The 13,855-nt window shown below is 48.3% G+C and overlaps 2 protein-coding genes across 3 annotated transcripts in view; one reads left to right on the forward strand and one right to left on the reverse strand.

The window, feature by feature from the left end:
* Window positions 1-433: 433 nt before the first annotated feature.
* Tob2 (transducer of ERBB2, 2) lies at window positions 434-10,803 on the reverse strand. 2 transcript variants are annotated; one of them, XM_034516447.2, is made up of 2 exons: window positions 9,972-10,803; window positions 434-4,023 (listed from the first exon to the last, which is right to left on the reverse strand). In XM_034516447.2, the coding sequence occupies exon 2, from the start codon at window positions 3,934-3,936 to the stop codon at window positions 2,902-2,904; it is 1,035 nt and encodes a 344-aa protein (XP_034372338.1). In that variant the 5' UTR covers window positions 3,937-4,023; window positions 9,972-10,803; the 3' UTR covers window positions 434-2,901. The 2 variants fall into 2 exon arrangements, with proteins under 2 accessions (XP_034372338.1, XP_076767797.1); XM_076911682.1 differs by lacking the exon at window positions 9,972-10,803 and adding an exon at window positions 5,898-7,739.
* A 169-nt stretch (window positions 10,804-10,972) lies between these two features.
* The window catches only part of Aco2 (aconitase 2), a 49,323-nt gene continuing 46,440 nt past the window's right edge, over window positions 10,973-13,855 (forward strand). Inside the window, exon 1 of the mRNA XM_034516636.2 lies at window positions 10,973-11,225. The gene's annotated coding sequence lies outside the window, so the exon portion shown is untranslated. The remainder of the gene's footprint in view (window positions 11,226-13,855) is intronic.

The raw sequence follows: 13,855 nt of genomic DNA on the forward strand, positions 1-13,855 counted from the left end.
GAAGAAAAACATGTGCTCTAGTCCCTGGAACAAGGAGATGGCTGATGAACAGAATCTGGTTTTAAAAGGGTCCAAACTAAAGACCAAGTGCACAGAGGAGAGATCCAATCAGGGCAAGGGTCATCCTTTTATCCCTTCAAGATATAGGTGCCTCCTAAGAAACCCTCCCAGCCCTGACAGCATAGCTCAAACTGGGGGACCAGGGGTGGAAGGGTAGGGTGGTGGCAGCAACGGCAGCTCCTGCTAACTCAAGAGAACAGTTTGTAATGTGGAGAAGAACTGTGGTAGTGGGCACACCAAAGGGATATGAGGCCAACTGTGTCTACCCAGAGGTGAGTCACTGTGAGGGTGTCTAACAGTCTCCTGAGGCCCACAGAAGTGGCCATCTCAAAGGGACCCCAGAAACAAAACAAGCCAGGAGTAGGCAGAAGGCTATTATATATCATGCTTTTAATACAAACTTAAAAAAATCCGGAACAATATAAACTGTACAGATTTGATCAATCTTTGTTTTGAAACTAAATCTCTAAACACACCAATGTCTCATTCCAAAATATTGCACAACGTTCTGAATACAAAATGTCTTGATTGTGTTCTTCCTTCACTAGAGAAAAAAAGGTCTTCACCCTGCTCCCGGGCTCCTCTCTATGGCTGCTTCAATGCCTACTCCCATCTCTAGGGGGAGCTATAGAGACTACAGCATCAAGAAAGACTGACAGCTGACGTCCTAGACAAGATGAGCCACCTTCTGTTTTGCTCCTGTGTGAGAGGGACAGAGAGAATGGGGAGAGGGGTGGAAAAGGTTTTATGTTCCTATTTTTTAAAGTTTGTTTTTCCTGAAAAAATATTGGTTTCTCTCCTCTTTTTAAGAAAAAAATCTTGAAAAGAAAAAAAAATTACGTTTCTTACATTAGAAATATACATATATTATATATACCTCTTACATTTTACAAATGTAGCAAATTATTCAATACAAACGGACACCAAAAAATGTAAAAAATAAAAAAAAAAGTTTTTCTACGAAACCAGGTAAATTAGTGCAGTTTTGTTTTTTTTGTTTTTTTTTTTCCTTAAAAAAAATAAAATAGAAGCAAAAATGCCTAGATTTGCGATGAGACACTGAACTGGGCCCAAGAGCCCACTCCAGGAGTCATGTTCCTGAACACACATTTTTCTTCCTATTTCAAAAGACACAAGGGGCTGGGCTCCAGTTTCCCCATGTGTGAGAAAACAAGCTGGCTTGGGTGCAGGTGGTACCTGTGTTCCTGTGGGAGGAGGGGCTGGGAAGGGGGGGTAAGGCAACACCCAACTTGTCCCACAGAGGTTATTTACCTGGGACTGTCACCTGTGTGGGCGCTGAGGATAAAGGAACAGGAGGCCCAGAATGGGCAGGCTGGAGAAGCTAGGGGACAGATGGTGCTGGGCTAAGAACGCGGGGAGGTAGAGCTAGAGCCCAGCATAAGGAGATGGGGTTGGCAGTGTCTGTCTGGGCTGAACTCACTGCCACAGCAGTTCCCACTCAGGAGTCCCTGGGAGAATGGAGTGAGATGGGGTGCCAGGGGCTTCTCTTATCTGCTCAGGAGACATCTCAGAGCATTAAGTGGTGCTAGGTGAGGGCAGACAAAGTGTGGCGAGAGATGGGAACAAAGAAGTTCTCTCTCAGACGGGTACAAATACATTTACACCTACAACCAAAAAGCACAGTCTTGATTCAAGGCTCAGGACTGCCCACCACAGGCACTGACTCCACATCCTCTCCTTGTCCCTTCCCTGGGCTCAGGCCACACAGTGGACTTGCTGAAGTCTAGGGACTCCTCTCAGGCATCAGGCTTGGGTATTCCTCCCGCCCTTCAGAGTTGGTTTTGTTTTTTTGTTTTTGTTTTTTAGTTTTTTTGGTCAAAAACAAACAAAAGTGCAGATCCCTCTGCAGTCTGGAAAACCAGTTCCTTATGCAGTGCTTTCCCCTGGGGTTTCTTAGGCTTTAGCCACGTGTCACCCACATATATACGTCCTTACAAACGGACTATCAACCCACCCTGGGTCCATCCCCCAACCTTGTACATAAATAAGCACTTGATACAACCGAGGGTCACATCTACGAGGGGAAGATCCACGTGGCTTGGATTCCTTCAGAGCACTACAGCAAGCCACACACTCACAGGCATGAATGCACACACGAAAACATACACTTACCCTACTCTAAACTCTGCCCTAACCTAAGGCTCAGGGAAAGGCTGAGCTGGAGCAAGAGGCTGCATACATCTTGTCCAGGCCAAGAGCGGATGAGGGATGGGACCACGGGACAGAGAAGGACTTCAGTTAGAAAAAGTGCTAACCTCCCTATAGTCACAGACATGCTTTAGGGGAGGCTGTCAAGTGGCCAGTCAGCAGCTTCTTGTGGCCCAGCCTGAGAGGGAGTTGAGGCTAGGGCCAGATCTATTTGTGTGGCAGGGCCTGAGAAGACAACTAGGGTGGGGGCCATGGACACTGGGCCAGCCTCTCCCTGCTCCAGCCGCTGCTATTCCTTCCCGGTGAGCCTGAACACACCAATCCCAAAGGAGCATGAAGGAGGGAGCAGGGAGCAGCAATTCACATCTGGACCACTCTTAGCACAGGAAACCACTAATTAAAGATGTCATATAGAAAACTACATGTAAAAAAAAAAAATTACAAAATCCAAGCCAACCAAATAAAATCAGAGGCAGGCAGGAACAGTCGGGCTGAGTTCAACACTCTGTGCTTCGGGAGCCCCTCCTACTCTGTGCCTGGGTGAATCCTTTTCCTAGCTGGGAGAATAAGACTGGAATCTTTTTGTATAGTGTTCTTTCCCTCTTTTGTTTGGCCTTTCCTTTCTCTTTCCTGTGGTCGTGGGTGCTCCTGGCCTAGCAGACAGGAAGATGGTCAGTTGGCCAGCACGACAGGCTGGAAGGGCTGGTTGGGATACTGCATGGTATTCAGGTTGTAGCTGAGGCCTTCGACAAAGGGTGTTTTCTCCAAGAACAGGCTGTTAGCACCACCTCCAAACACCTGGGACACATCAAAGCTGCTGTTGTTGCAAGTGCTGGCTCCACTACTCCCAAAGGAGGCTGCAGCGCTGGTGCTGGGGCCATCCACCCCATCGAAGAAGAGGCTGGGTGAGCCCCCACCATTGTACACAAACTCCTTGGCATTGGGGGAGAGCTGGGACTGAGGGCCTGGGTTGGCTGTGATGAAGTTCAGTGAATGCATAGACAAAGACAGACTCTTGTGCTTCAGTAGGTTATTTGTGGGTGAGCGGGCCATGCGAGGCTGCTGTGGTGGCGGCTGCTGGCCACCTGCCCCACTGCCACCCACACTCACACTGCTTGATGACCCACCACCCTTCTTCATCTTGGTGGAACCAAATTTGGTGGCAGCAAAAGAGGCAGTAGTGAAGGTGATGGGCTGGGCAGACCGGGGGATGAAGGTGGGACTGGGTGACTGGCCAAAGGATGGTGATGGAGAGCTGGACAGAGAGCTGTCCTGGCTGCCAATGGGCACAAACACCTGGGCGTCAGGATTGAAGCTGCTCTTGATCTCCTTGTCCAGCTCTGGGGCACCTGCCTCACTGTCACCCAGATACAGGACCTTCACAGCTCCCTTCTCCCCAATCTGGTAGGATACCTCGAAAGGGTCGATCCAGACACTCAGCTCTTCGGGCACGTTGGCACGCACATCCTCCACGGCGAGGCCACTCCGCTTGGCAGCCAGCTCCACCACAGGGTCTACCACTTCCCCAATGTGGACACAGCGGAAGCCAGAACCCTTCAACGGCTTCTCGGGGTACCAGTGGCCCTCGTATTTCTTTTTCAAAAGCCGCTCTAGCTCTTCCCCAAACAGGTCTGCCCTGCGACGGGGCAGCTTGTTGTATAAATAGGAGATGATGAAGTTGAGGGCCACTTTGATCTCCAGCTGCATGATCCTCTTCTAGGCAGAGAACCTGCACAGCACACGTGCCAAGAGCAGCAGCAGAAATAGGTGAGTGATCCTGGGATCCTGAGGCTTCTGGAAAGTGAGAAGGAAGGAGAGGAACACAGTGAATACTTGTGTAACAAGGAGGAGAGGAGCACGGTGAATACTTGTGTAAAAGGCCCCAGCACACCCTGCCTGAACTGTGCCAGTGACAGAGCACAACAGACACCTGTTTCTGCCTTATTTTTTTGATGCTATATAGCTCTGGTTGGCCTACAACTCACTATGTGGTAGTTCAAGGCTAGCCTTGAACTTGCTGTGATCTTACTTCCTGTTTCTGGAGTGCTGGGATTACAGGCATGCACAGTCACTCCTGGCTTTGGACAAGTCACTTTTTATAACCCCTGGTTTCCTCATCCGTAGCCTGAGGTTCAAGGATAACTCTCTCCCCTGTACTTGGTACCTAGTATGCACTTAAAATAGGAGTACACTGTGCTTTCTACCATTTGAGATGACAGTATAAGATGACATCAAATAACAAAAAGCTAAAACCAGGCCCCCAATCCTGCTGGAAGCAAGAAGGTCCTTGCTATCTCTGCAATGTCTTCATCAAGTTGTGCCCTGAAACTGTCACAGGCGGAGACAAAAGTTTCCAATTTTTTATTTTTTTTTTAGCTACCCTCCTTAACTTGAACAAGATACAAGGTCACTAAACATGAAGGGACACTGCCAGCTTCTCTCTGGGGCTTGGACTCCAGTCACATCGACCTGTCACCCTGCACCCCATAGGTGCACATGCTTTGGAGCTCAGTCTGAGTTTACAGAAACAATTTAAGAACCCAGTAATGTGACCAGAGCTTGTATTACCATCCAGTATCCAGTAAAGGGGACAAGGCCATGATCCTTCAGAAAAAGATAAAATCTGTTATAACCAGTCTGTCAGCCCATGAGGGAACTGCTGGACCAGGGGTGTCTAGGGAAAGTGCAAGAAGCAGGGCCTTGGCGGCCAGCAGAGCAGTGTAAGAGGAGCAGCAGTGTGGCCTGAGGGAATCTCCACGGTCTCTAGCAAGGTCGAAAGTGATGAGGATGGCAAAGGGAAGACATTTTCCATCACCCTACAGCTTCCAGCTGGGAACCCATCATCACCCGGTCTCCCAGGGACTGTCTGACCACCTGTCCTCGGCACCAGATCAGATCTATCAAGTGTTGGAGAGCCCCACAGAGGAGGTAGCCCAGCACAAACACTCAGGTTGTTATTTTGGGATTCTCTCAAAGCCAGATCCCACTGAGGTCAAAAAGCTTTATTCCCTATGACTGGGCAAGCCTCATGTTTCAGGAAGGATCTATGAGGACCTGGAGCCAAGGATCTGAATCTCACTTTCCCCCAAAACGACGAGTTCTAGACTCCAGCTCCGGGAGAAACAGGACTGAAAAGACCCCCTCTATTGAAGGCAGAGCCAGAGCACGTTGCTAGCTAGACTGTTAGGCAAAGCCACACTGCTGACCTCATCAGAGACAGGGTTGAGCAATGTCCCACCAAGGGCGTCTTCTGTCCTGTGTGAACCTCAGGGCTGGATTTTGATTAATGTTCTTTCTAGTTTCAAAATGGAGTCTCCAGGCACTAATGCTAGCTTTGAGAATCTTGAGTTTTATGAACAGCTACTGTAACACATTTTCATATTAGTTCTCAGGAAAGAAAAAGAGACTTAGTTGATGAGAATCGGGGTCATCATCAGATACAAAGCTCAAAGCTATTTACTGAGTACTATGGGCTTTCTCCTGTGTGGTAATGTGCAGAGTGGGGGCTGGTAGGTTTTATGTTGCCTGGGCTGACTTTGAACTTCTAGGCTTGAGCTGGGCATGGTGATATGAGCCTGCATACTCATCACTTGGGAGGTAGAAGCAGAAAAAAACAGTTCAAGGCCAGCTAAACTAAACAAGAACTCCTATGTTCAAGCAACTCATACCTTCTGCATTGGTAGTTTAAGAAGGAAGGTTCGGGGGCTGGAGAGATGGCTCAGAGGTTAAGAGCACTGGCTGCTCTTCCAAAGGTTCTGAGTTCAATTCCCAGCAACCACATGTTGGCTCACAACCATCTGTAATGAAATCTGATGTCCTCTTCTAGCTGCAGGCATAACACTGTATATACAATAAATGAATCTTAAAACAAACAAAACAAAACAAAACAAAACAAAAAAACAAAGAAGGTTCAAGGCTCTAGAGAAATGGCCTGGTAGTTAAGACTACTCACTGTTCTACCAGAGGACCCAAGTTTGGCTCCCAGCACTCATGCCAGACAGCTCTCAAGAGCCTGGAACTCTAACTCCAGGGAATCTGATGTCTCTGGCCTCCTCAGGCACCTGCCCTCACATACACAAACCCATATGAAGATACACATAGCTATGCATAATTAAACATAGTAAGTTAATAAAAAAATGGAGGTTTGAAAGGACTATGGTGGTCCACCTTGTGGTCCACTAAAGGTGTCTAACATGAGGAGACTAAAGGAGAAAGTTTGCATCAGGTCTCAGGACAGGGCCTACGGTTAAAGGTGGTATTTTCAAAGAATTTTTGGAAAAGTCAAACAGATTCAGTGTCAACACAATATTGTCCTAAAGGCACTGAAGAGTTACAATGAATCTCTTAGTTATTGTACCCAGAAGGGCTTCTACACCTTTCTAGATGGCCTCAAATTTTGCTGTGTTATTGTCTTCTAATTATCCCCGTACCCCTGAACAGTACAGCCTCAAAATGGGAACATTCTAAATGTGGGCCAAAGTCACTGGGAAATAAGCCTCTCACTCCAAAATACAATGGAACCGCTGTCATCAGTCCTGCCCAGAGAACCAGTATTTGCGGCATAAGCAACTGAGACTGCACGTCACTTTATACCTCAGTGGTGCTGCTGCACAAACAAGGGCAGAAAATGCCTCCTTCTCCTCTCTAACTGGAGAACAGGTTTGGCCAGATGGTTATGGTGTGGAGCCTCACAAAAAGGCCCGACAAGTAAAATGAGATTCCCTGCTCGATCCTCTCAGACTCTAATTTTGACTTCTAGAAGCTTATGGAGCAGAGGATTAGAGTGCTGCTGTCCTGTCCTCAGCTAAAGATAGGAGCGGCCATTTGGCCGAGTTTGATTTTTAGAAAGTGACGGGCAAATTATAGTCCTTATATATAAAATATTTATGGAAATATGTTAAGATTAGAAAGCTTAGGAATAACTACCCTTCAAAAAAAGAATAAACAGATCTGTTAAACAGCTGCAGTGGACTCAGATCTTTTTTTTAAACAAAACACTAGAAAGGTAACAAAATGAAGAAGAAGAGGAGGGAGGAGGAGGAGGAGAGGAAGAAGAGGAAGAGGAGAAGAAGAGGAAGAAAGAAAGCTGTTGAATAGGCCAGTGTGCACTCAGGAGGCAGAGGCAGGTGAATCTCTGTGAGTTCAAGGCCGGCCTGGTCTACATAGCAAGTAACATGATAGCCAGGACTACATAGTGATAAGCTGTCTCAAAAATAGAAGATGTTTAATAGTAAGTCTCATTTTGATAATGTAGTAAGACGTTGCCAATCGAGCTAACCTGTGTGGTGCCTGTAATTCCAGCAGACAGGAGGCAGAGACAGAGTCAAGGCCAGCCTGTGCCGTCTCCTGAGGCTCCTAAACACCAATATACAGGAAACAAAGCTCTATCCTAACACATTTCATTCACTTTAGCCATTGGTTATACCTTGACTCAAGATTCTTTGTGCTGATGTGTATGTTAGTAGTTAAGACAAAGAAACCTGGACAAGGAAGGGGCCAAGAAGCTACACAAAGATTTCATTGATGTTAATTCCAGAGAAATTAATGAAAATGCAAAGCAAGACTAAAGAAAAAAAAAAAAAAAGCAACGTTGTAGAAAGAGTGAAGTAAAGGAATCTATACCTCCCCATAAAAAATTCAGGTATCTCAAATTCCCAATATCCTATAATCAATCAGTCTCCATGATTCAGGTAAATGTGTGGGGGTGGGAGTATTTTAACATGATCAAGAGAAGTACAGCCACAGTGGACAGCGACAGCAAGGCTCAGGTTACTTCCCAGGATTAGTCCTTAGCTCTTATCCCCGAGGCAGCGGCCCAACAGGCAATATAGACTGCAGGCCTTTCAGGATATTTGCAATGATAAGTACATCAGGCTTAGAACCTGACGTTCCAGACCACCTGGGCCAGATCGCAAGAGTCCAGTACAGGGCAGGGCCCTTTAGGGATCTCAGGAGCCCCAGGCTCGCCTCACTCAAGGCGGTACCACGCTCAGCACTCTGGGAAACGTAGTCCTCTGGCCTCCTGGCGAGGATAGAGACTCGTGACCTACTTTTCGAGCACACTACACTTCCCTGTGCACTACGCGAGGGCCCAGCCAGATAGACAGCGCATGCCCGCTCTAGGTTCTGGCCAAGGGTCCAAAGCCCAGGAAAAGTTTCTGATGCACATGCGCGATGCGGTGAGTGGGCGCCCCCCTCCCATCGCCAAAGACGTTTGGCATAAATCTGCCCATAAGGCCTCTCACCGGCTATCCTTTCTCCCCACGTCCTTGTCCAGGCTAGACTCCAATAACTCTCCTTTCCTTTCATGACCTCCTACTGAATCGGCGCTCTGCAACTAAGGGGCTTTTCCTAGATGAAGCAGGTGGGCTGGAATGGATATAAAGCCACCCATCCGGCCCCAGCCTCTGGATCTCAATGGACTGTCACTATCTGTGGTAGATGTAGAAACAGTATATTCAAGGAGAAACGAACCCTTTACACCTAATACCCAGTAGGCTCGGCTCCAGCATCTCCACAGCCAGGAAGGGAATGGCAAGAATTAGACCCAATTCTCCAGTCCTGTTGGCCAAGCCAAAGAAATTCCTAGTAAAGGAGGCGCCCAGTCAACAATAAAGCCCGAAGCCAGTAGTACCCAAGCCTCATCCCACTTCTAATACAAGTCTGAGAAACCAGACCCAGGTAAAGGAAACGGGAAAAGGTTCCCAGGCAGGCAAGCAAAATCCGTACATCTGAAACCTGGACATCTTCTAATACTCAGAAATTCTGAGTCTCCTCCCACTACAAGGCCTACCCTAGGACCAGACTTACCAGATCCTCGGCAACCCTCCCCTGCAGGGTGTTAAACCTCCCTAATCCTCCCTCCCACACCAGCTGTTTCCCCCAGTGCTTAGGTGAGGGATGGGGGTAGGCACTCAGGCAAGCAACAGGATTTTTATTGTTGTCAGGAAATCAAAGAGAAACCAAACCCACTCCCAGGCCAGGGTGGATAGAAAGAAGTAGAAGGGGAAAAAAAAAAAAAAAAAGGTTAGACACTAAACTGGCACCGGAAACCCAGTCTGCTGATTCCAAAGCATGCTGTGTGAAGTTCTGGTTGTTCCCAGGGGAGGGGATGGCATGTAGACTGTTCCTGTTCATTTCCCCCTTTCCCTCCTTAGATTTTAGTTAAGAGCGGAGTACATCCCCCTCGGACAGAAGAGGAAGTTTAGAAATAGAAGAGCTCAAACACAATTAATACACTATCGATAGGACAGGCTCTTTGGGTACTCCCCCCCCGCCCCCGCCTACACAAGTATATAAAGAGCTCAACCTGCAAGGAGTTCTTGCTCGGCAACCCAAGGGCAGTCTCCACTAACCGGCCCTGTCATCAAAAAGGGGGTGTCCAAATTTCCCACCTCACTGGTTCCAAAGAAACAGACTGTGTTAATAATCACCGCCCCGCACACGTGAAAGGCAGCCGAAAAATAAGGATGGAATCCCCTCCCTTCCCCTAATTTATTTAACTCTGGCCAGAGTTTGGCTTCTTTGGGGGAAACAAGAAAAACCTAGCGAGTGAGGCGTGAAGAAATGGGGAAGGTCGTCAAGGAGGAAACGCTCTCCGCTTAGGAGAGGGCCGCACTCGAAACTAGGTACCCTTAGGACCAAAGAGAGTGATGGAGAGTAGCACAGGGGCGGATCCGGAGAGGGGCAGCAGGGGAGTGGGCCAGTGTGGGCGTCCCCCGCCCGCAAGCCCGCGCACTCACTCGGGTCTCCGCGAAGGGTCGCTCTGCAGGCCGCGGGACGGAGGTCTCTCTCCTAGCTTCCCGGGCGCCGCGAGGCTTGAGGGCCACGGTATCCTTTTACGTCGTTGAGGGTAGAGAGGGACGAGGACCGAGCTCATGTGATTCTTTCCGCTGTTTTTGGAGGTCGGCGACGGCGCAGGGATGGCGGACCTGAGGATGGCACCCGTCACGCGGTGGATGGAGGCCAGCCTTGGATGTGGTCGTCGGGCAGGTCCTGTCCTTCTGGCCTCTCGGTTCCCACGACGCTCAGTCCCAACGACCTGCACCTTCCCGCGCCCGGGCCGAAGTGAGCAAAGTCAATGAAAAGTTTCACCCTCAGCAACCCTGCGCATGGATCTGCTTTCCCCACCCCTGCGTGATGCGTCCCTCCGCCCAGCCGGGGCGGGGCCGGGACTACTTTTTCTCAGGTGGCATCTTTAACCCCTCGCAGCCCAGTCGCAGGTCGGGATTCCAGATTCTGCGGGAAGTGTACTAGCGATCTTCTCACGTTGTCTCCTCTAGTCCCCTCCCTGCCGCGTCCTTAGCCGGGCTGCTCACCCTCGGAATCCTCCTGAGCGTCTTAGCGCCCGATTTCTTCTCCTAAGGCTCCAAAGCAGTCTGAACTCTCCATGTACATTTTTTTTTTTTAAACCGGTGTAGTCCAAACTCCAGGAGGGTAGGGACCAGCCTGGGACACAGCAGGTCACTAAGAACTAGTCTGGGACACAGTGGCTGTCGCGGGTAGGGACTGGCATCACCGGGTCCCTGAGAGCTCCAAACCCTAGCCCCAGCTCTCAAAGTTCCCTGAGACCTAGATGGCGAGACTCTCCAGTTCTGACAGTCCTTGTGACTTGCACTCCCTGGTTTCCGATTCATTCTGAATTTGGGGAGACGGTGGCACGACTCCACCTCCAGGAAGGTTCTGGATCTGAGTCTGGGCTAACCTGCGTTTACCAGCGTTGTCCTCCTGGTGAGGACGTGGGAAATCGAAGGGAAGGGAGGGGAGGGGTGCCTGAAGATGGAGGGTCAGTAAAAAGAGCGGAGCACTAGTTTAATCATGCACTCCCAGCCCTCAAAGTTGGGTGCCAAACGCCAGATATAGGGCTGGCCACGCGCGGCCGCGACCCCTCTGCTGTGGTCCTCGTGCTCTCTCGAGCTGGCTACCCACGCACGGAAGATCATGAGAGCCGCGCTCCTTCTAGCAATTGTCGCAGAAGAAGCGCCAGCCCAGGCAAGGTGAGCAGGGTGTTTAGCCCGATAGCACCGGGCGGCGAAGCGAGGCGCACCCGGTCCCGCCTTTTGGTCATGCTCTTTCCACTCTGTGGTTTTGTGACAGTGCAGGCTCAGAGATGAGGGGGTCTAGGATCTTTGGCGGGTTGAAATCATAGGAGAACTGAACTGTCACACTAGGCTAGAGGACCGCTGGCCCCACCCCCACTCCACCTCTCCTTAGTTCTCTTAATTTCCAATTCTCCAACTCCTATCTTTATTCATGTTCCTGAAGGTTCTGGTGCAACGGCAGCCTCCGAACCTACGTGGGGCGGTGAGATCCGAAAGTTTCCAGTTACGAACTGTGTGCATTTTATTTTCCTTGATCACGTAGTCAAGGGCAGAGATCAACGGAGGTATAGAGATTTAAATACGCTTTCCTAGACAGGAAGAGAGAAATGCCCGGCTGCAGGGCAAACTCCGCGGTGCCAGGATGATAGGAGGAAACCTAAGCGCGTGTGTCCCATCCCCCACACTCCTAGCTGGACAGCCCGGGGGCTCCTCCTGGGACAACTTGTGCGTCAGCAAGCGTCACACATGCCCCTCTTCACTTCACCCTTCCCTTTTTGCACCCCTGTCCTCGAGAGTGTTCCATCTAATGCTGTGAGACCGCCCACAAGGATGAAAGCTAAAAATACAACAGACACGTTAGCAACAGCCCTCCCATTGGCCCTCAAGCAGAAAGAGGCGTCTGATTGGGTTTTGGATGCAGCTTCTAGTAAGCAAGCGTTTGTACCCTTTGGTATCGTAAGGGATGCTGGAATTTGTAGTCTATCATTAGAGGCGGCCATAGAAATAGGTGGGTTTATATCCCCGTTCTGCCACCTACTGTGTGTTTTCTATTTAATGCAACAAATATTCTTACGTTGACAAACGCGTTTCTTCATTTCTAAAAACATGGAAATCTTGTGACTAAACAATATTGTATGTAAATCCTGATTCAAATAGGTCCGTCTCCCTCCCTGAAAAATGCCTGAATCTGCAAAAACAGTTTATATTTTTCATCATCATAAATTAACCAAATTACAGCCTATAAACACTAGTTGGTGAGCATTTCCCAATGAGAAATATTTCAAGACAGAATAATGAGAAAGGTTAGGATGAGCTAGAACGAATTGCTGAAGGGTATCTCAAGGGTATGCTTATACAGATAAAAAATGCAGATACATGTGGAAAACCTTGAGTCCCTGTGTATTTGTGCTTATATTTGAATCAGCCTTGGGCAGGTTTACACACAAGAAAAACGCCTGAAAAAAATCACGTCTCCTTCATAAGTGGGAGTTTCGAGTAAAGACTGAGCATATAAATAGGAAAGGCTAAAACAGAGAGAGGTAATCATCCTTCTTAATTACTGCTGCCTCAAGTTATGTGGTAAGGAGGAATTTTCTTCTCTTCTCCAATGTGTAATTTCATCTTGCCAGGGCTTAATTGTAGACTGAATTACTACTCAAGCATTCCCGAGTCCCCTCCCATTTTAGTAAACACGGCTTGTGAAAGGTCTACACCATGCTTTCACAAAGGCTACTGCAGACGGCAGGGTGGGAGCAACTTCCCCTCTGAGAGCAAAGCGAGTCATGCCAGATATTTTGGCGTTAGTGACAAGCAAAGCTGCTCCTAATTGGCTCAATTAACCCAAGATGAGTCACAATTTCCTACACACAGACAAGGTGAAATTTTTATATTGTTTCTTTGAACTTATTCAAGAAAACAGTTTCTTGGTTGGATTCTTCACATCTATTTGCCTCTGATGGCAGATGGAAGGACAGCCATGACAAAATGTGAGTGTGGGAAAGAGACACCTTGAATCTATCCTGGTAAAAAAGAGAACAAGGCATTCTTTTGTTTTTCAATTTGTATTTATTACTTTGTGCATGTGAATGTTTTGTTCAAATGCATGTATGTACACCATGTGTACCTGTTGGATCCTTGGATCTGGGATTATGATGGTTGTGAGCCATTTTGTGGGTGCTGGAAATCCAACCCAGGTCCTTTGCAAGAACAACAAGCACACTTAACCACCAAGACATCTTCAGCCCCCAAACCTAAGACACCAAAGTCAGTATTCAAAGAAACAAATATTTTTAGGTCTTTTGGTGGCCAGTTGGAAATTGGGTTAATAAGAAATCAAGTATCTGGGTGTTGAAAATAATTTTTCTGAGGGGCCAGGAAAATTACTTTAAGGCAGAGAATCTTTCACATTTATATCCTAGCCTGAAGCTACTATAAAAAAAGCCACAGGTCAAAATACTAAGACATTGTCTGAAGTTTAGCCAGTTCAGTTTGATTCCCTGGCAATTTCCTTAATTTACAAGTTGCTCAGTAGGGTGTTGTGTGTAGCTTTTGCTACCCTGAGTGAGGCAGTAGTAGCCCACTCCTGTTGTCAGAACACTCAAAATGTAAGGCAGGATCACAGATGTAGTCAGCCCGCTCTCATACTGAGTTCCTTAACCTCTAGGGCTCATGGGAAACCCTGTCCCCCTAAACAGCTCAAACTATGGCCTGTGCATGTGTGAACAACCCCCACCCAAAGGGACCTACATTGGGAAAAAGTTGCTGATAGGAAGGCCAAGATCAACATCTGGTGGATGACTTTTGTG

This window comes from Arvicanthis niloticus, chromosome 13, assembly GCF_011762505.2.
Source record: "Arvicanthis niloticus isolate mArvNil1 chromosome 13, mArvNil1.pat.X, whole genome shotgun sequence".
Taxonomy (NCBI): domain Eukaryota; kingdom Metazoa; phylum Chordata; class Mammalia; order Rodentia; family Muridae; genus Arvicanthis; species Arvicanthis niloticus.

Excerpts from the sequence above, each read along its gene's own strand:
- Tob2 (XM_034516447.2), bottom strand. The coding sequence starts at position 3,936 with ATGCAGCTGGAGATCAAAGTGGCCCTCAACTTCATCATCTCCTATTTA.